Source organism: Homarus americanus, unplaced genomic scaffold (assembly GCF_018991925.1).
Source record: "Homarus americanus isolate GMGI-L3 unplaced genomic scaffold, GMGI_Hamer_2.0 scaffold20465, whole genome shotgun sequence".
NCBI lineage: Eukaryota > Metazoa > Arthropoda > Malacostraca > Decapoda > Nephropidae > Homarus > Homarus americanus.
The window spans coordinates 3,768,875-3,791,411 of NW_024756914.1; the positions used below are offsets into that span (position 1 = coordinate 3,768,875).

At 41.4% G+C, this 22,537-nt stretch overlaps 1 protein-coding gene across 1 annotated transcript; it reads left to right on the plus strand.

Moving 5' to 3' along the window:
• Positions 1-15,795: 15,795 nt before the first annotated feature.
• LOC121857097 (delta-1-pyrroline-5-carboxylate synthase-like) lies at positions 15,796-21,528 on the plus strand. The gene is made up of 6 exons (XM_042352968.1): positions 15,796-16,566; positions 16,755-16,943; positions 17,120-17,263; positions 17,535-18,876; positions 19,104-19,299; positions 19,742-21,528. The coding sequence occupies exons 1-6, from the start codon at positions 16,309-16,311 to the stop codon at positions 20,148-20,150; spliced, it is 2,538 nt and encodes an 845-aa protein (XP_042208902.1). The 5' UTR covers positions 15,796-16,308; the 3' UTR covers positions 20,151-21,528.
• The last annotated feature ends 1,009 nt before the right edge of the window (positions 21,529-22,537 follow it).

Consider the following 22,537-nt stretch of genomic DNA (forward strand, 5'->3'; position numbering starts at 1 on the left):
GCTATTGTGGGCATCTCGGCCGCACGTGTCACACCTTTGCACCTTGCAAAACACACTCTAAATTTGTTTTAAATATGGAGGACTGGGTGCGAAAACGTGTCTCTAAACGTGCGCGTTATTTGATTATTTCAGTGACCCGACTTCGAATCCTTATCGCTGCACGTGAAATGTATTGGTTCTGTTTTACTTGCTTATATGATTCGAAATTCGTGTCTATATATTTTATCATGAATAGTATCTCGCTTTACTTCATTAAATAAACTAGAAATGCGAAAAAAAATATGAAGATAGATTACAAGTGATGGCAATGTGTGATGGACGGAGCAGCAGAGATGCTTTCCAATAAATAATAAATTATTATTAACGATATATTTTACTCTTGAAAGATCTTTCTCAAAGGTAACTTTTGTATGTATTGTATCTTTAATAATAACCGATAAAAGATTTAGAACGAAAGAATCAGCCGATGGAATATAAATACGAGAGTGATGTTGGCATATGAATAATATTAGCAAATATTTCTTAGGGATTATTTTTCAAAATATCTTTTCTAAAACGCCACAACATTAATTATATATACATGAATTTTAGGAATGATAACACTCATCTATGGCTAAAGATATAAAAAGGTAAATAACAAGAAGTGGTGGCTGTTGGCAGGCATTATAGAGGCGTGACGTAAACTGAGGGAAGCCCCGCCCACCAGGCTCACGCACCCACTTTGTTGGCGGTTCAGTGGTGCACCAGTGACTGCTAATGACAGTAATTCATAAATCTATGAGTTTACTACATTTTACCATTCAACGAATTTCACATCTTTGTTTTCGTTTTTATTTACTCGTGTGTTATTTTTGTAAAGGTATCAGTAGGTCAAGTATGATTAAGAGTATGATTAATTATTCCCGTGTTAACATATTTTTATTACAAAGATTCTCAATTTATATTTAAAGATAAAAATATAATTTAAGCATTTTAACTGCTATTACTGTTTATTTGTTAAAATTTAATTGTTGCAGTTATCTGTTGCATTAAAACAAATAGCCACTTACCTTACGTTAAAACTTTTTTTTTTGCATTTAAAATGTTTTTGTTTTTTTATACTTTTGTGTAAAATATTTCCATAATTTAGACAAAAATTCTTTGTGGGAACTACATGGGGGCGCTCCTCCACTTGTATAAAGCTTTGCACTTGTAAACAACATCTCCCTCGGCAGACAGTATATCCTCTTTGCCACTGGTCGGCGAATAGAGAATAAAACTTAGGTTAAATAAAAACATATTCCCACAACTAAACTTACTAGAGAAAGAGAGACCTGTTGTACAGGTAACTCGACTCCATCTGTAAATAATGCACACCTAGGCCGTCCGACCGCTCTCCGCTCGCGTGGCCCGATGCCGCTCAAGGTGCTGCCGCCAGCGAAACGTGCCTCTCGCTCGCTTCTCGACAACGTGTTGGGGAGGTTGGGGGAGATGGAGGGCCCGGCACATGTCCGCTGGCCCTCGCCCAGTGTCCCGCTGCTCCGCCACCTGCTGAACATCTTGACAGCATAACATAAATACGGGTGCTGTGCTTCAGGAGTCTGTCGCCCCTGAGATGGTGGCGCACGGGTTTGTGACTCGTGAGTATACTGTACTTTGTACGGCATTTAGATTATTTTACAAGTTACACGCAAATGGTGATTAGTAAAATAACGAAAGAGTGCAAGTTTGTAAATAAGTATTGTACAAAGAAAACACCCAAAAGCACACAGATCTTGGTGTCCTGTGCATGCTATAATCGGGTGTAGTTTCAGGCCTGACATTTAATCTAGCTCAACATACTACTGTGTAGCAAATTCTCAGAATATTGTACCAAACTTAAGTTACTATTCAGAATTTTTCTGCTTTTCTCCGAACCCGAACTTAATTTTGTGCATGTGATTGTCATGTGTAATAATAATAATAGAAATAGATATTATTATTATTATTATTATTATGAGGGGCATAATTACAAAATACATTAAACGGCATTAAAATTGTAATACCCTTTAAGTAAATGACGATGAACTTGGTAATATTAGTTCACGGCAATAAGTATCGTTATTCATTTGACAAACAATTAACTTTTTAAAGATTAATTACTAAATAAGGTTATAATTGTGTGTGCAGAACAGTTTGTTTGCAGATCTCAGGTGGCTACACTAAGATTTCTCATTTTGCAAAACAAAGAAAATTTTTCTGTGGTGGTAACAGTCACATAATGACACAAAAAATTGATTTTATTGCCACGGTAAGTGGGGATGGTTTGGACAGCTACAATGTGTTAGATATTATTTGTCAAAGAATGAGTCCAATGTTTATATATGAATCTTGGCTCTTTAGCAGTGGAGGGCATGACTTATCGGTAGATGTTAAAATATGTTGTGTCAGAAAAGGAAGGTAGTCAATTGTTAACATCATGATAGTGTATTTATCACAGTGTACTACAGTGGGCTACATACAGGATGTGAGGAATTTGACATTACTATACGAAGAGCCCTTTTTATTTTCTACTTGAGACGTCTCCAAAATTAAATAGATATTAAAAAAAAAGAGAATGCAATAAAACATTTAAACTATACAGTATACCAGTGTATTCAGTAGACTCCGGGACACTTGTGTTAGGCTTGGGGTTAGGTTGAGTGGTGAAAAAACGTGGCGTTAGAGGCCGGCCGGCCCCACTTACCCAGAAGGGACGAACTTTGAACTGACGGTTTAGTCACGCTGACCTCCACAAACACAAATTGTGGAACATTTCCTTCTCATTATCTACTTACTCTACCCGTGTCTGCTTCCGATGAAGTTGCCTAATAACAAAACTCTGGTGGAGTTCTTAAGCAGTATCCACTTACCTTTACTCCTTATGTGTGACGTAGGAAGGGACATATAACGACCCCCAAAATTAATGGGCTCCCTGCGCAGTATAGCGCTATCTTTACTGCGCATGTGTTACACAGAAGGGGACGTACCCGACCTAGAATCATGGTCGTGTCGATACTTTCTGGTGAAATTCCTACACAGCATTATACTTACTAACCCAGTATCTTGGTTTGGTATGTTGAGTCACCTGGTGTCAATAAATGCACTGTGCTTTACTCCCCGCGTCTGTCTTACGTTATAAACATGTAATGGTGCGGCGTGCTCCTATATAATGGTGCTGCGCTACTTCTATATAATTGTGTGACGTATCCATTCCTTACACATATCTCAGACTAATGCGGCTCTTGCCTACACGTTTAAGTATCGTGATTATATACTGATGGAAGAGAGGGAGTACGGCGATAGTAACTCCCCGTACCCTCTTTACCATGTTTTGCTACGAATGACAGTATCTCGGTGATGTAAGGAATCAATTGTGTAAAGACCTTCGAACGTGTGATATATAGGTCACTTACATGGAGATTATAGAGCAGGGGATGTTTTTATTTGTACTGTTTTTTTTGGGGGGGGGGGGGTTACAGATGTGTTATTTTTTTTCCTTAATCAGAGCCGAAGAGGAAGGAAGAGAGGGAGGTTAGTGTAAAGATTAAATATGGGAAAATTGTATCTCTTTTTCTAGACGTGAGGAAGCAGGACAATTATTATGTCGGCCAGGGTTCCAAATATCAAGGCAGTCGACGATTTCATGGGACGTGAACTGACGTATAAAAATTATATAAATAATTGATAGCCTAGAATCAAGGGATATAAACTCTCAACTATCGAAGAGGCATAAATGACCTGGGGGAAATGATGACGAAGAAAAATAAACAAAATGCAGTAAGAATGACGCCACTGCCAAGAAACAAAAAACAAAGAAAAAATATAAAATTGCGAGAGCTGTAACAATAAAATCAAGACACAGAAAAAGAAAAGACAAGGAAAGAAGATAAAGTCAAAATTTCATTGTAATAAAACTATTAAGAAACAAAAAAGGGAGAAGAGAATAAGAAATAACAATGGGAAAGAAGTAAAGAGGAAATAGTAAAGAAAAAATAAATAAAACATTAGAAAACCGATCTAGAAAAGGAAAAAGAAAGAAGACACGGAAGAAAAATGAATAGTTGAAAATGGAGACTAAAGCACAATGGGTGGAGAAGTCTAGGCATGGAAGGTTACCTGAGGTCATTAGCGTATCCCTCAAGTGTATTATTGTGGTTTGGGGTGTTTTTGAGTTTTATGGTATTTTCGGTGTTTATGTTTTGTATTTTGTTTCTTAATACCAGAGGAATTTTTACATTAATTAGCGAATGGGGTGATAGACACGTTTTTTTATCGGCTTGCCTATGTACAGTACAGTAGATGATGTTGGCTGGCGACAATAGGCAACGTTGTGGTGTAACTGGTGACACTTGGCAATCTAGTGTTGTTAGTCAACCAGCTGGTAACCTTTACTCCCTTTTTAGATTAAAACTCTCGTGGTGTTATCAGTACCGATATGCCGTACAGCAGGTACCTACTTTGCTGCTATATGAACAGGGACGAAGGGGACTAGGAAGAGTGTCCAAACAACGCTTTGCGAATTCGTATTCAGGGACAAGTTGTTGGAACTTCCAATAACTTGCTTAGACATAAACCATTGACTCTTCAGGCTTCTACGCCCTCGACTCTTCAGGCTTCTACGCCCTTAACTCATAAGACATAAAGGCAAGCATGAACTTAAGATGCTTCCCTGTTGGGCGCTGTAAACGCTTCTGCGCTTCACCTTGCACAGGATGTAAGGGGGTGCCCAATAAACTAGCCCCCTCGTGGGCAATCTAAAAAAAAGTACCGATAACAACACAGATTAGTGACGCTGTCTTGGTTTGCTCTTGTTTATTTGTTTAGTCATGATTTTTCATGTCTTACTTCTCGACTGACTGTGACGGTAAATCTCACCTAACCTCAATTGGCCGAACCAAACGAGACTTGAGATGCGTTTCGTTGATGGGGTTTTGGTCATATTATAATTTTGGTGGTTCTATACTGTGTATGCGGGTTCCCTGCGATGATATTTTATCCGGTAGAATAATAATCTTGTAGGATTTATAAGAACATAAGAACATAGAACATAAGAAAGTGGGATACTGCAGGAGGCCGACTGGCCCATACAGGGCAGATCCCTTTCACACCCATCCCAGCACTTCCATGTGCCTATCCAACTTCGTCTTGAAGCTCCCTAGCGTCCCCGATCCTACTATAGCACTCGGTAGCCTATTCCACATATCCACAACTCTATTACCAAACCAGTGCTTGCCTATATCCTTTCTGAATCGGAATTTATCTAATTTAAAGCCATTTGTTCTAGTTATTTCGTTATTACTGAGCTTCAGAACATCTTCCATTTTACCCTTGTTAATCACTTACCCACTTGTACACCTCTATCATATCTCCCCTAACTCTACGCCTCTCTAATGAATGTAAGCCTAAGCTTTTCAGTCTTTCTTCATATGGAAGGTTTCTAATATTATGGATCATTTTGTCATTCTTCTTTGTACTCTCTCCAAAGAATCTATGTCCATTCTATAATCAGGACACCAGAACTGAACCGCATAATCCATGTGTGGCCTCACTAATGCTAGGTAAAGTTTCAAGATAACGTCAGCAGTTCTGTTACTCACAGACCTAGATATGAACCCAAGAACTGTTTGCCTTGTTGCGAACGCTAATACATTGTTTTCTAGGTTTCAAGTCGTTGCTAACAAATACACCTAGATCTTTTTCACAAACTGAGTTTTCTATTTCCGTGTTACCTAGTTTATACTTAACGTTTGTATTCGTCTTCCCTATCTGTAGTACCTTGCATTTATCAGTATTAAAATTCATTTGCCAGTCTACTGACCACTCATGTAAGGTATCTAGATCTCTTTGAAGGTGTTCAAAGTCACTGTCTGAATTTATCACTCTCCCATTTTGGTATCATCTGCAAATTTACTAATCCTACTAGTTATGCCTAAATCAAGATCATTAATGAATATAACAAACAGCAGAGGGCCTAATACAGATCCTGGGGAACTCCGCTTTGACCGCACCCCAGTCTGACTTTAATCCATTTATGCTGACTCTTTGTTTCCTACCAGTTAACCATGACCTAATCCATTTTAATACTGATCCACCTATTCCATGTGCTTCTACCTCTCACAAAAAATGAAGCCACATCTCGGGGAACTAAACCTTATGAGTCTTACCTCGGAAGTGTTAAATAAACTGGATATTTGTATTAGGATTCTCAAAAACTCATACACTAAATTTCCACCCAACAGGAGACAGGAGAGAGTACGTAACTAGTTCATGTAAGCTTGGATGCAACAGAATCAATATTTTAATAACTGACTACTACCTAACACTTGAAGTTAGTGAGAACGTCACTCCCATATAATGTCAGGTTGTGTAACACGTATATTTTTTTTATAAGTTTAGGGCTTAACTGAGATATCAGGATGATTACGTCATGGTAAAAGTCAATGTTGTAACGACATACGATATGTGTGTGTGTGTGTGTGTGTGTGTGTGTGTGTGTGTGTAATAATAATAATAATAATAATAATAATAATAATAATAATTAACGGTTTATTGAAAAAGTTTGCAGCCCGAAGGCTGAAAATATACATTGGACATAAATGACTTATTACATACATTGGTGGTTTAACAAAAGCCTTCATTAGAGAAAGGTGAAGGAACATATACAGTGAACATACAGATTAATGTTTACACACGTAGATCATGTGAGCTGAAGTGTTGAACAGCAGACGCGTAGTGTAGTAACTTCCCCACATATGGCGTTATGAGGGGCATCACGTGGAGTACTAGTTCCCACACAGGTGGTGTTATGAGGGGTTTGATGTGGTGTAGTAATTCCCTCACAGATGGTGTTACGAGGGGCCTGATGATGTAGTAGTTACCTCACAGATGGTGTTATGAGGGGCATCACGTGGATTGCTAGTTCCCTCACAGGTGGTGTTGTGAGGGGCCTGATGTGGTGTAGTAAATCCCTCACAGATGGTGTTACGAGGGGCCTGATGTGGAGTAGTAATTCCCTCACAGATGGTGTTACGAGGGGCCTGATGTGGTGTAGTAATTCCCTCACAGATGGTGTTATGAGGGGCCTGATGTGGTGTAGTAATTCCCTCACAGATGGTGTATGAGGGGCCTGATGTGGTGTAGTAATTCCCTCACAGATGGTGTTATGAGGGGCATCATGTGGTGTAGTAATTCCCTCACAGATGGTGTTATGAGGGGCATCACGTGGTGTAGTAATTCCCTCACAGATGGTGTTATGAGGGGCATCACGTGGTGTAGTAATTCCCTCACAGATGGTGTTATGAGGAACTTCACATGATTCTGTAGCAACTCATTCATTACGTGGTGTCGTGCATCATGGGGAGACCACGTGATCTGTTGTCACAGGACTTCACTCACTCAAGTGGGTGAGGTGTGGTCCCAGGCCTCCCTATCGTGGAGTCTCAGGGGAATTATCACTGGGTACCTGCGACCTCACTGTGTGAAGGTTAGCTTGGCTCAGACTCAACTGCCGAGTTGTTTTTCACTGACTTAAGCACTGTTCACCACTATTCAACACTGGTTCTATTCCTTTCCCAAATGAAATAGTAACTTCTGGCGAGAACTTGTTGATATTCCGGTGGGGAGGAGGGTTCAGGGGAGGGAGTTGGTATGGGCCAACATAACAGTTGACGTGGCTGCTGCTGAGCAGCGCCAGGTGCGTCTGACCCGTCTTGACCCGGCGGTGGTCAAGGATGTGTGTGTGTGTGTGTGTGTGTGTTTTGTGTTCTTGTGTGTGTGATACGCAAAATGAGGACAACTTAGTTTTTATTGCTACAACTTAATGAAAATTAATTCGTCTATGGTAAAATTTGCTGTTCCATCTAAGAGGTCATTTACCATAACAAGATAGCCAAGTTATCCTCACATTAGATTAGGTAAGATTACGGTAGGTAAAGTTTGGTGAGGTTTTCTATCAAACTATCCATGCATAAGTATTTTAATGATTACATATTCGCCTATGGCCTGTCAGAGGGAGGAAGGAGGGTGGGTAGTGACTGTTTAGAATTTCAGATAACAGGAATATTTATAACTCCAACAAAACTCCCTATCACTTTTATTTTTTAGGTCATACTGCCTATGTAATTTCCTTCAGGTCAGCTACTTCCCTTACCCCTATCTGCCAGTGTATCATAAAATCAGCCTTTCTACACAGCAGGAGGTTGGTGCCCTGACAGTCTGATGGGTGTAGGGCAAAATCCCCTCCCACAAAACCTCCCCCGGACAAAATCCCCCTAAGAGCAAATTCCCCTCACACAAAAACTCCCCCGGACAAAATCCCCCTAAGAGCAAAATCCCCTCCCACAAAATCTCCCTAGCAAAAGACCTAACTCTAACCTTGTGAAACGTTAATATAAAAAAAACAGGGATAATTTGTCCGATTTTGCACTCTGAGGGGATTTTGTCCGGCCGCCCAGTGTGACATCCAGAGTATTATTATTATTATTATTTTTTTTTTTTTAGCCTTGGTGGCAATATGGAGCCTGGCGTTGGTGGTAGTAAGTAAGCCTTAGTATTATGTGATTCATAGCATATCCTTAGTGTTCATAGTAACGATGTCAGGGCTGAGTTGTCAATAAATCATCAGTGACATGCATGCAGATAAGGAGAGAGAGAAAGAGAGAGAGAGTAAATAAGACGGCCAGTAATTTATTTCCCAATTGTGCCTTATAAGAATCGTGAGGACGTGCCCACCCCCAGTCAGGGAGGAGTCGGGGCTGGGTATTTTCCAGACGCTCTCCCCCTTCACATCTCTTGGCTCTGATTGGTTGTGTTCTATTCACTCGAGAGACTTCAGGATAGTACGTTTGTCATCGACTGTTTATGTTAATAATAAGACCTGATGAATTGTTTATCTTGTTTGTATGTTTATATATCCTATTGAACTTCAGTGATTGTAAGCATGATTATATTTTTGGTAGTCAGTTACATTTACTTAGCAATTAACTGATAATTTTTAATTGTATAACAGGTAGAGGAAGGCGTGACCACATGGTAAAAGGTATGAAAGAGCTCTAGACTGGAGAGTAATAAGTCACAGTGTTACTAACTGTTATTACTAATAACAGTTAGTAACACTGTGACAGGGCGTGGGGGGAGGGTGAGGGTTGGCGTGGCTGGAGCGTGAAAGATGATGTGGGAGGGGGAAGGTGGGAGAGGGAGGGGGGGGGGGGGGGGGAGGGGGGGGTAGGAGAGGGAGGGAAGGTAGGAGAGTGAGGAGAAGGTGGGAGAGGGAGGGAGAAGATAGAAGAGTGTGGAAGGTAGGAGAGGGAGGGAGAAGGCGATTCCATGGAAAGATACCTTGGAAAGTTTCTCAGTTGCCAAGTGTCCACAGATCTACGCATCAGGATTTCTCTCTTTTCATTTGTGTTGGTACTGTCGGTTCTTGTTTTATTTAGGGAAAGGAACTGTTTGATGATTTAATATTTGTTTTCTTGATTTTAATACACATTTTCCTTTAGTTTTCAGTAGCAGTGGTCTTTTTCATATTCCTCAGTTATAAGAACATAAGAATGGAGGAAACTGCAGCAAACCTGCAGTCCCGTTTACACTCAACCCCTATTGCTCATATAAGCATCCAACCTATGTTTGAAGCTATCCAGCGTATTTGAGTTAATGATGATATTTGGTAACTTGTTCCATTCATCCACTACTCTGTTTCCAAACCAGTGTTTACCTATTTCGCGCCTAAATCTAAATTTGTCTAATTTAAAACCATTGTTACGAGTTCGCTCCTGGTTGGATAGTTTGAGTACCTTTGTAATGTCCCCTTTGTTTAGCCCTGACTTCCATTTATACACCTCTATCATGTCGCCCCTCGCTCTACGTCTTTCGAGGGAGTGCAAATTAAGATGCTTTAACCTGTCTCTATACTCAAGGTTCTTAATGCCCGGGATTAGTCTTGTCATTCTCCTCTGAATTCTTTCCAAGGATTCTATATCCATTCTGTATTACGGTGACCAGAACTGAACTGCGTAATCCAGGTGTGGTCTCACAAGCGCAAGATACAGTTTTAGGATGACCTCTCTAGTCTTGTAACTAACACTCCTTTGTATGAATCCAGGTACTTTATTAGCCTTGTTAAGAGCAAAAACACATTGTTTACTTGGCTTAAGATTCCTACTTATCACTACTCCTAAATCTCTCTCGCGGTCGGATTTCTCAATGGCATCGTTGTTCATCTGGTAACTGGTTTCCCTGTTTACATCTCCTAAACTGAGTACTTTACATTTGTCCACGTTGAACTTCATCTGCCATTTTTCAGACCATTCGAAATTTTTTTTTAGATCTTCCTGTAGTTTTGCGGAGTCCTCGTCAGATTTAATAATGCGTCCAATTTTAGTGTCATCAGCAAATTTACTTATGTTGCTGTTTATGCCGATATCTATGTCGTTTATGTATATAATAAATAATAATGGTCCAAGTACTGAGCCTTGGGGAACTCCACTAGTGACGTTGCTCCAATAGGCTTTATAGCCGTTTAATGCTCACTCACTGTTTCCTGTCCTGTAACCACGCCATGTTCTTCTACCTTTCTAATTAGTCTTTCGTGGGGGACTCTGTCGAAGGGTTTGCTAAAGTCGAGATATACCACATCATAATTGTGCCCCTCGTCCACCGATTCGAAAACTGATGAAAAGAATGTTAATAGATTAGTTAGACATGAACGCCCGCTTGTGAAGCCATTCTGGGAATCATTGATCAATTGGTGCTTCTCCAGGTGATTTTGAATAGAGTTTGAAATGATTGCTTCCAGTATTTTGCCTACTATTGATGTTAGACTGATTGGACGGTAGTTAGAGGATAGTGATCTATCCCCCTTCTTGAAAATCGGTATTACATTCGCTATCCTCCAGGATTCTGGTACTACACCTGTTTTTAAGGACATGTTAAACAACTTCGCTAAGGGCATACTAAGCTCTTCCTTACATTCCTTTAATACTCTGGCAAATATCTCATCGGGACCAGGTGACTTATTAGGCTTTAGTTTGTCTATTTGCTTACTAACATCGTTACTAGTCACTACTATCTCGCTTAATTTGTTTTCTTCACTCTATCTGAATAGAGTTATACTTCTTCGTCTTTTAAACTCAAGTTCCTCATTCGTTACTGGTTACTATTTTCTTTTCACCCTTTTAGTTTACCTCTGATGCTTCCAACGTTTACAGTATGTGTTAACTTTTTATAATGTTATGAAATTTATATCCAAATCGAACACTCAAGGAAATACAAGGGATGGGTGATGAATAACGCTCGCCGATGGTAATTGTCAGCGTCTGTTAAAAATTTCAGTAATTCTTAAAAAAAAAAAATTTAGGATAATAACAGAAATTCGTCGGCAGCGTCAGTTGGAACATTGCCAGTGATTCAGTCTTCTTGGGCACACTGGTTGCCAGGTACAGGACACTCCTTAGATGGGGGTCAGCGTCTCCTACATGATGCTTACGTCGACCGACCATGACAACAAGACAGTAAACGGGAAGGTTCTATATATCGTGATTATTAGCAGGTAGAAGCAGTCTTGTACAGCTGCTAGAAATTAACAAAATCTCAGCTAGCAGGTAAAATTGATGACAAAGATTATTAAATAACTTATACTTTCTTGCTTCCAGAAGTACTCTAATTCTGGATTAAACCAAAATTATGGCCATTATTTATATTATTGAGTTGGGAGAATGGGTAGGCCATGTTAGTGACCTTAACACAATTGCAGTTGTATATTGTGCTACTGATTTCTTTACTTTTTTTTTATTTAATATATTTTTATGTAATTATTTCAGCGAGAAAGTAGCCATGTTTATAAGAACATAAGAATGGAGGAAACTGCAGCGGGCCTATTGGCCCATACTGGGCAGTCTCATTTACACCCAACCCCTATTGCTCATATGAGCATTTTTTAATGAGAACTATTACGGAGGAATTGTAAAGTATTTATAAAAATTGGTTTAAAAAGTATTCATACATATGTTTTAGAGGCATAAATAAGAATGATATTCATATTTATCTCTAAATTTCTACTGTGGTACTGGGAGTGTGTTGAGGTCTTTGTATTTATAAGTGTGGTTCAACCACAGTGGTTGTCAGAGATGAGTTTTAAACGTTTCATCAGTGTATTACTGGGCCAAAAATCTGTATATAAATGAAAGTTAATGTAAGAATATATTTCTGTGTATGTATTGTGTTTACATATGTGCTTCTAAAAATGCGCTAGGAATGTATTCATGATTATGAATAAACTCAGATTAACTGTGAGCATGAAATGTTTCTCCATCATACAAGAAATATATAAAGTCATATTGTATAACTAATAATTATATCTCAAACTTGTTTCTTTATTATTATTTTATTGTGAAATTGCTATGAATTTATTCGCATTATTACACAGGCGGGGAAGTAACACAACAAACTGTTTTGGTACACCGTGCTGGGAATGAGGGAAGATTATGTTAAGGGGGTTATGTGATTTTCATACATGTTACATTCTCCTTTTTTTGCGCTAAATTTGCGCCGAAAGTACAGTTGCCTGCAAAAGTCCTCCCACAGCCCTTTGTAGCAGGGCTGTGGGAGCACTTTTGCTGGCAACTTACATGTTTAATCACCACTACCTTTCACGTTTGTTTTGTTTATTTTCAGTTTTTAACTATTGTTTTTTTTCTTATATATAGTTACTTTTATAAGGATGATAGTTATTATTATTATTATTACCTCAAACTCCACCACTCTACCTCCTCCACAAGCCCTCCCCTGCTCTTATCACTCAGCCCCTGCCTGATGTACTGATACTCTGCGGCTTTTATAAGATTACCACTGTAATCACCGTTATCGTGCGAACTGTTTACTGCGATAACCTTTTGGGGACGAGCCGGCTTTCTTACTGATAACACAACAAATATTGTAGTTCTCTTGGCCTCTGTTATCTCAGATGTTAATTTTCAGATTAAAGATTGGAGTCCTTGTATTAGATGTGAATAATATGTGAATACTGTAATAAAAGAACTAGACTTTACTCCGGCCAGGTGCTGACCTACACCTCTAGTGCACTTATTGGGCACCCCCCTTACATCCTGTGCAAGGTGAAGCACAGAAGCGTTTACAGCGCCCATCTGGGAAGCATGCGTAGTTCATGCATGACTCATGCATTAAGGGCGTAAAAGCCTGAAGGCTCATGGGTTTTGTCAGCAAGTTACATAAAGTGACAGAATGATGAGTGTGTGGGGGGAAAGTTCCCGGTACAATTTATCTGTTTATGGCAAAGCGTGGCAGGTCCCTAATAATGTCAAGTGCCTGTCTCTAGGAGGAGGGATATCTGGTCAGGGGGGGAAGAGGTACAGATTGCCCCGGAGGGGGCTAGTTTATTGGACACCCCCTTACATCCTGTGCAAGGTGAAGCGCAGAAGCGTTTACAGTGCCCAACTGGGAAGCATGCGGAGTTCATGCTTGCCTTTATGACTGATGCATTAAGGGCGTGGAAGCCTGAAGGGTCATGGGTTTTGTCAGCAAGTTACATAAAGTGACAGAATGATGAGTGTGTGGGGTGGGGGGGGGAGAGGTATTGGTAACGGCTGGGGACCTGTAGGAGGTCATAGGGCAAGTGAGGATGTAGTGAGAGGGTGTGAGAGTCGGTTGACCACAAAGTTTACAAAGTTGCCAATGTACGAGGCGTGGCAAAGTACAGTGGGGGTGGAGGTGATATGGTGTGGTGGGACAGGTACAGTAGAGGTGGAGGGAGGCACATAGGTATTGCCAATATTGAGGGACAAACCTTTTACCGTGGAGTAAGTGTTGTAATCCTACTCGTGCGGCTACGACTTATGAACCTTGGACAGGTGATCACGCCCCGGGACTGTGACAAGATGGCGTGACTCAACACCCTCCCAGTCAGTTCCCTCCCTCCGCTTGCTCTTACTTTCTCTCCAGTTCTACCCTCCCTGTAATCCCTGTTCTCTCCTCCTTGTAGCCTCTTATCTATACCTTCCCTACCAGATTTCACCCCTCCTTCGCTTCGTCCTCAATTCCACTCCGTTTGACCTCCAGCACCTGAGGACGAGTGTTACCAGTGGTCGCCTTCCTCCTCCACTTTCAATCTCACCTGGAGTTTATATGGAGGCTCTTCCGTGGTGTCGTCTTATTTCCCTCGTACAATACAATCATTTACTCTCATCGTTTAACTTATTGATCATTGCGTCAGATATTTACCACGTACTGAGCACACGTAATACTTCATTCATAACAAGTCTTAATTATTCTTGTATCGTATTATTCTGAAGTAAATGTCGTTACTCTGTTCATCTTGTATCTCGGTGATAAGATATTGGTAATGTAATATTGCTAATAGATTGTGGAGTACAGTATTGCCATAGAAAGGTAACTGTTACTACGACGGCTACTCTTATGGAGGATATTACTGGTATGGCTGACAATGCAGTATTTTATTGTATTATGAATGAAGTATTTATTATACATGACGTCATTATATTATGTATGACGTCATATGTTTGTTAAGAATGACATGGTAGTTTGTTGTGAATGGTATTATCTTCTACTTTCACCAGTGTCAATACTGTGTACACTGTCATGGAAAATTATTTAGTAGTTATTCTGTTATTTATTGTTAACACACTCCCGACGTCATTGTTCTCGGGAATAACATATCCTACCGCAGTTCCTTTATAGGCAAGTAATAATTTCCCTCTCAATGTTGGTAATGGAATAATGTCATGGGGGGGTATAGCTCGTGATGAGGATTTTGTTGTCTAGAATGAACACAGGTGCCGAGGGGAGGGAAGGGGGGTAAAATATTCCCTCGTTACCAGTACAGGTAAGGTTACATGTTCAGTCACAGGTATAGGTTCAGTTACAGGTAGAGATAAAGGTATAGGTCAGTGCTGTGTTTGTGTCACGTGATGTATGCCATTCATAATTTTTCCATTCGTTGAAATTCACATTGTTATACTTTTGTTATTTTAAGTAAAAATACACGTGGCGTCCACCAGCTGGTGGGCAGCGGAATCCGCTTAACACCAGTTGATGGGCGGCGGAATCCGCTTAACACCAGCTGATGGGCGGCGGAATCCGCAAACACCAGCTGATGGGCGGCGGAATTCGCTTAACACCAGCTGATGGGCGGCGGAATCCGCTTAACACCAGCTGATGGGCGGCGGAATTCGCTTAACACCAGCTGATGGGCGGCGGAATTCGCTTAACACCAGCTGATGGGCGGCGAAATCCGCTTAACACCAGCTGATGGGCGGCGGAATCCGCTTAACACCAGCTGATGGGAGGCGGAATCCGCAAACACCAGCTGATGGGCGGCGGAATTCGCTTAACACCAGCTGATGGGCGGCGAAATCCGCTTAACACCAGCTGATGGGCGGCGGAATCCGCTTAACAACAGGACCTCGGTGTGTGTGTGTGTAACTTCAGAGTTTTTTGTGTGCCCGCCGTGAGGTTCTTGCAGGATGTCGCTTGTCTCCACAACTCTTTTCTGTTTTGGGACGCTGATCTCTGTATTTGGTCCGTCTTGTTTCAAATATCTAAATATATATATAACGAAAGAAATAAACCAAACGATAAAGTGTGATATTGATGGTGATAAAAATAATGATATTGTTTGAAAAATAAAGATTAGGGTCAGTGTTCCTGTAGTGTGGGTGGCGGTGGAGTCGAGGGGGCATGTAAGGGGGGGGGGTCAGTGAGTCAGACAAGGGAATATTCCATAGTGTGCTGGGTTCGTGGTGATCAGCTAGCATATATACAGGTGGTAGGAGCAGTCGCCACCACAACCTGCCACAGCTCAGCTCTTGGCGTACGTTCCTGTGGCAGTCACCGCTCGTTCCTCATATGGGTACTGTGTCGACCCCTGTCTTGGTGACCCTAGTGAGTGCCTCTGGTCGTTGGCGACCTCACCCCTGTGACGTCAGGTTAAGACGGAGGACTGAGAGAGATAATTATGTTTATCGACAAGTTGACAATTTTTTGGGGCTATTAGTCTAAGTGATGGTATACCAGAAAGTCGCCAGACCCAAGTACATTACTACCACTTGATCCAAACGACGCTGCTCTTCGAGTTGAGGTACGATACTCTCCCACCATTAACTTTCTCTGCAGTGGCCGTTATCGGCAGCGAGGCACCAACCTCGACAGCATATATATAGCGAGGCAGCTTGACCTCACCATCACTCCAGACGAAGCTGGGCTTATTATTACATCTTGTAGGTGTGAATTCTGTCAGTGCAGATTATTTTTTCGTAAGAAAATTTATTTTGTGCCATAATGGTGCCGTTCCATAAAGTGTTGGGTCACCGCACCCGCCTCACCCTGCAGGCTACCAAACTCATGGTGAAGCCCCAAACCTTCCCTCGCCCGGTCACTACCCCCTGGTACACTAATAATGGAGTCAAAGGCGCTTCACTTCGTGTCTCCCTCTTCGGCGCAAACCAGGCCCGTTCTCATGGCCTGATTGGCTTCAACAAGCTGATGACCGGCAACCCCTCCCAGATGAACCACATACGTCACTACAACAACACCACGGTCAGTACCTGCTGCAGTATGTTATCACCATGTCACATTGTGTCACATTTTGCATATTGTTTGCGAGTGAGAAGTAGCAGATTCCTAAGAACTCACAGGATAGATTTTTTGTCCAGTTGATCATAAATGAATGACACTATCGTACATTAACTAGATTTTAACAAAACTCTATGGCACATCCCTTCCAGAATTTGTTCAAACGACTGCACATGGACAGTCGGTCCATCTCCAGGGCAGGTGTTGGACGGGCAGCCTTCCAGCACCGGGACCAGCTCAAACACGCTCGCCGCATCGTCGTCAAGCTGGGCTCGGCCGTCGTCACCCGACAGGATGGCTGTGGCCTCGCTCTCGGCCGCTTGGCATCCATCGTCGAGCAGGTGAGTTCATTTTCCCTGTCATTTTATAAGTAAGGAAACAAAATTATTGGTACAAATATAATGATGATATACTGTAAAAATATTCCCCAAGTGGTTATTTTAGTAACAGTTTATGTTACTTTGGGGGATAGAATGATATGCCATTTCAGTGTACTAACTTGAGTTATTGTTGCCAGTGTGCCGAGCTGCAGAACGAGGGCCGCGAGCTGATGATGGTAACCTCCGGGGCCGTGGCCTTCGGGGCCCAGAAGATGGCCCAGGAGTTGCTCATGTCCCTCAGCATGCGTGAAACGCTCTCCGGCAGGGATAGTCTCAGAGGGGTAATATTCCACAACACACTTGTCTTAAATAAAGCCATATTAGTTAAACATATCAGAATTATGCTCTCATTTATTGTTGTTCTTTGTGAGGCTTGGTGCATCTCTTCCATTCCATTCATCATGATACTGGATTATAAGTGCACTGATAACCAAAAAGACAAGTATCCAGTTGGGTAGCTGTTGTTGTTTTTGGTTGAGAAATTGCAGAGCTTAAGATTCGTGGATGGGTAAGATTGATGTTCGGTGCTAAAGGTGTGTTTATGTCTTCCAGGGGGAGGTGAGGAATATGTTGGCACCGCGAGCGTCAGCAGCCGTGGGTCAGTCTGGGCTCATGTCGCTGTATGAGGCCATGTTCGCCCAGTACGGTGTGAGGGTGGCCCAGATCCTCATCACCAAACCTGACTTCTACAACAACGAGACTCGTCGGAACCTCACTTCCACCATCAACGAGTTAATCTCTCTTAACATCCTGCCCATTATCAACACCAACGACGCCGTCACGCCACCTCCCCAGATACAGGATGAAAAAATTAGCAAGAAGCTGGACATCAGTGACAACGATTCTCTCGCTGCTCGTTTGGCATCCGAAGTGGAAACGGATCTTCTTATCCTCATGACTGATGTCGATGGCATCTACAACAAGCCGCCCAGCACTGAGGGAGCTCGCCTGATTGACAGTTTCTCTCCTGAAATGATCAACACCTTAGAGTTTGGCGAGAAATCATTAGTTGGGACAGGTGGTATGGATTCTAAAGTTAAGGCTGCCAGCTGGGCACTTGAGCGAGGAACGTCCGTCGTCATATGCAATGGGCTGGCACAGGGCGCAATCAAGGGCATTGTGCATGGTCGTAAGATCGGGACATTCTTCACGACGAACAACGAAAACGGGCTGGAAGTGGAGGTGTTGACCAAGAATGCAAGACAAGGCAGTCGTATCCTCCAGAGTCTCCCCCCCAGTGATCGTGCTGATGCTATTCTCACGTTAGCCGACCTTCTTGAGACTCGTCAGCCGGATATCTTAGTGGCTAACCAGAGGGACCTCGACGAAGCGTCCAAGACTGAACTCTCCTCCTCCCTCATCTCACGTTTACGACTTACACCTTCAAAACTCAACAACTTGGCAAATGGACTTCGGCAGATTGCTGCTGATTCTAAAGACATCGTGGGTCGCACCCTCTCCAGGACCTTGATCTCCCAGGGGATAGAACTTCGACAGATAACAGTACCCATTGGAGTTCTTTTGGTTATATTTGAATCTCGTCCAGACTGTCTACCACAGGTGGCTGCTCTAGCCATAGCGACAGGAAACGGGTTACTACTGAAGGGCGGCAAAGAAGCTTGCTATAGCAACCAAATATTGATGGACCTGGTGAAGGAGGCACTGACCACGATTGGTGCTCCTGGTGCAATTTCCTTGGTTACAAAACGCGATGATATTTCTGACCTGCTTCAGCTGGAGGGCGATATCGACTTGGTGATTCCACGAGGGTCTTCTGCCTTGGTGCGCACCATACAGGAGCAGTCCAAGTCCATCCCCGTGCTGGGTCACGCTGAGGGTATCTGTCACGTATACGTCGACAAAGACGCTGACCTGGAGAAAGCTGTTAAGTTAGGTGAGTTTTACCTACATGTAGGTTGACTAGACATTTAACTAATGTGTTCGTTGTTGCAACATACAGTACAGTGCTGTGCAAATGATGGATGAATTCCAAAATATGAGCCCATGTATCGATATTGTAACATTTGTTAGTTGTCAAATTACAGTACATATATTGTCTTAAAATGTCTATACAGTATATTTAATTTTTTTACTTAATTTTATATTGAATGTTTATTGCAGTACGTGATTCTAAATGTGATTACCCGTCTGCTTGCAACGCCATGGAGACATTGTTGGTGCACGAGGAGGTATTCCACAACACCAATTACTTCGCCAATGTGTGCAAAACGCTTCAGCGAGAAAATGTCAAGATCAACGCCGGACCCAAGCTCTCTAGTATGCTCACCTTCGGCCCTCCTACAGCTACATCCTTCAAGTAAGCTTCATATCTCATTTTGTGATAAACTTCGATGAACATTAAAATAATTTAAAATCTATTTCACGTGATCATTGACTTCTTTTTCGTAATCTGAATGTTTGAATCACATAACGTATAAATCTCAATGGTTTTGTAATTGTAAATGTAGATTAATATATTTAATTCTAATACTATTGAGATACTTTTTTAACGAGACACGATTGTTCACCCAGAATCTTCTTGATCTTTAAGGTAACTTATTTCACAATTGTCCATTATTCTAAAGTATTGTGTTGCTTTGATTGTAATTGCTACTTCGGTTGCTTACATTCGGAGATATCAAAAACTCCAGTAATCGATACCCTTTTTAGTTTCTAAATATACCACTAATGGCAGTCTTAGGTAAAAAATAAGGTTAACATAGGCAGATGTAACATTTAAACAAAATCTTCTTCATCAGGGTGGAGTTCAGCGACCTGGAATGCATCATCGAAGTGGTGAAGGACATGGGTGAGGCCATCAAGCACATCCACCGCTATGGCTCCTCTCACACTGACGTCATCGTTACCGAGAACCAACAAACTGCTGATCAGTTCCTCAGTAGTGTGGACTCAGCGTGCGTGTTCCAAAACGTGTCCTCCAGGTTTGCTGATGGATACCGTCTGGGCCTCGGGGCTGAAGTTGGCATCAGTACCGCCCGTATTCACGCCCGTGGGCCCGTAGGCATGGACGGCCTTCTCACCACCAAGTGGATCCTCAAGGGAGACTGTGGTATAGCGTCGGAGTTCACCGAAGGCAAACGAGAGTTCATTCATGAGAAACTATCACCTAATAGCGAATCAGTCATTGAAACGGCTTCTTCTGAGTAACAATCAGATCCATCCATGGTGAAGAGCTTGGCGTCACTTAAAACTGGAACAAAGAAATATTGTGTCCTCTTTACCAGACGTCTGTTCGGCCGTTAGCCCGTTGCATCAAAATTCATAAATAAAATAGCTGATCTAGATGATGAAGCTTTGAATCATTATGAAAAAGATAGCCAAAAAGAGTCTCAAGATTATGTATTTGTTGATATTCCTACAAGTCTGTCCAGAAGTGATAATTATAAGAGATGAACTTCCCCTGATCGACGCCGCCGCCGCCGCCGCCTCTAGCAATAATGACAGAACAGTTATGACGCCATTGTCAGTCACCTGGAAAAAGAGCAGAAGACGAAGTTATGCTAGGCTGTTCTAGTGCCAATTAATGTCAACACGTCATTGATGGAGAATTATAACTCGCCTTCACCAGTGACACTCAGTAGTCTTTTACTCGTGTTTATTAACTAGCTATAATTTATTGGTGTATGAAGAGCTATTCTACTCCCTGGAAAATGTCAGTGTGGCTAAATTATACGCTACTTCTAAGAAGATAGTGACTGCTGTTGACAGTTGCTCTACGCGAGGGGCTTGTGCTTCAAAACATATTCTTACTTGCACTGTATCCATTATGCTTGAAGCAATATTATATTTTACACACACACATACACACACACACACACACACACATATATATATATATATATATATATATATATATATATATATATATATATATATATATATATATATATATATATATATATATATATATATATATATACTGTATATATATATGCCATTTTTATCAAAGCGAGAAAAAATGAAAACTAGTAAAACAATATTTAGAATGGTTTCTTATTCATCCAGGTAATTAGTGTAAGTACAGTAATTGAGAAATATCATGGCATCATTTGAAAATTAATCTGCATTTGCAGAACACGCTATCTATCCATCTATGCAGGGGCCGGAACCAAGAGGAACGATACATTTTCCTCCTTTCGTTGCCGCTTCTTCAGCCTTAAAACTGTAAAAGATGTATTTTGTTATTGTAATTCCAAACTACATCAAGGCTCCAAATCTAACTTATCCTGGTCACTATCACCAGACGCGTGCTTCCTTTAATTCAGTCAACGCCTCGCACTGCTCATTCACGCACGCTGCTATAAGCCACCTTTTTCGTCACTTCTAGTGTCTCCTTAACCCCATCCTTCCATCTTCTATCTTCCACCTTCCATTCATCTCTGACTTATACCCTGCTTTAAGTCTTTTATTTCGTTTTTTTTCCTTTTCACTCATAGTTCCATTGCTGATACATCACCTACCAGCTATCTGAAACTTTTCACATCCACCATTCTATATGCAATAAAACCTTTTATTCTCCCCGTCACCTTCCTTGATTTAATTTCTGATAAACTATACAGTACCTGCTTTACACTCACTCATTACATATACAGTAATAATGTTCGTAAATTTTCTAATTATGATGTAAAGTGGTCTGACATGTCTTGATCCCGTTACTTAGCATTCAATATCCAGTGGGTTAATTCACTCCCATCCAATAGTAATAAGAGAGAGAGAGAGAGAGCGATTAATGTAAAAACCTTTACTTTCATCATTACATATAAGTTCAAACTCAATGTTAAACGCTCTCTAGCATTCAAAAGTGGTCAGTGGTCATTTCGGTGATGATCACTTGGAGTATTAACGAGTATTTTACCGTGATTTAATATTCATATACGAAAGCATCAGATTTATAAAGTTTACCTCCGTAAACTCCCTGACCTCTCGTACGTCTATGGGAAAGTGTCGCGGAAAAGGGACGTGATTGCTGCCCGTATCATCATCGGGTATGACTGCTTGGGAGATTGGTATCCCCGTCCCCCATGAGCAGCGCGCTTGTGCATTATGCAGAACACCCGACAGCCGCACACTTGTCCACTACCTCCTAAGTTGTCCCCACACACACAACGCTTCCGTGACGCCTGCTGGTCCACCACTCCACGACTCCCTGTCGGAGACACGATGATCCTCCCCATACTGGCCAGATATTATGTAAATAATATTGATGATGTGTTGAAGGAATATCCTTCCTTCCTTAGGCTTTAGTAAGCCCCTTTATGATATTTATATATACTTGTGACACTTGCCAGATGCTTTTGGTGTTATTGTACAGGGGTACCTAGTGACAGCACTAGGATCCCGGTTCCTATATCAAGGAATAAAATATTGAAATTTAAATTGAATTAACCACAGAATTGGGTCAGTGACGCTTCCGACTTTGTTGACGGTAAAATATCTAAGAATTGATCAGTGAAACGCGTTCATTCATCTTTCATATGATGCCAAATGTATGTTTTTGTATTGAAGGTTACACTTATGCGTTTGAGGATGAATTT

What these genes read in the sequence shown, in the direction of transcription:
- LOC121857097 (XM_042352968.1), top strand. Translation starts at nt 16,309, where the DNA reads ATGGTGCCGTTCCATAAAGTGTTGGGTCACCGCACCCGCCTCACCCTG. An exon ending in GGAGAAAGCTGTTAAGTTAG is followed by an intron (nt 18,877 to 19,103) that starts GTGAGTTTTACC and finishes TGTTTATTGCAG; the next exon opens with TACGTGATTCTAAATGTGAT. An exon ending in CCTACAGCTACATCCTTCAA is followed by an intron (nt 19,300 to 19,741) that starts GTAAGCTTCATA and finishes CTTCTTCATCAG; the next exon opens with GGTGGAGTTCAGCGACCTGG.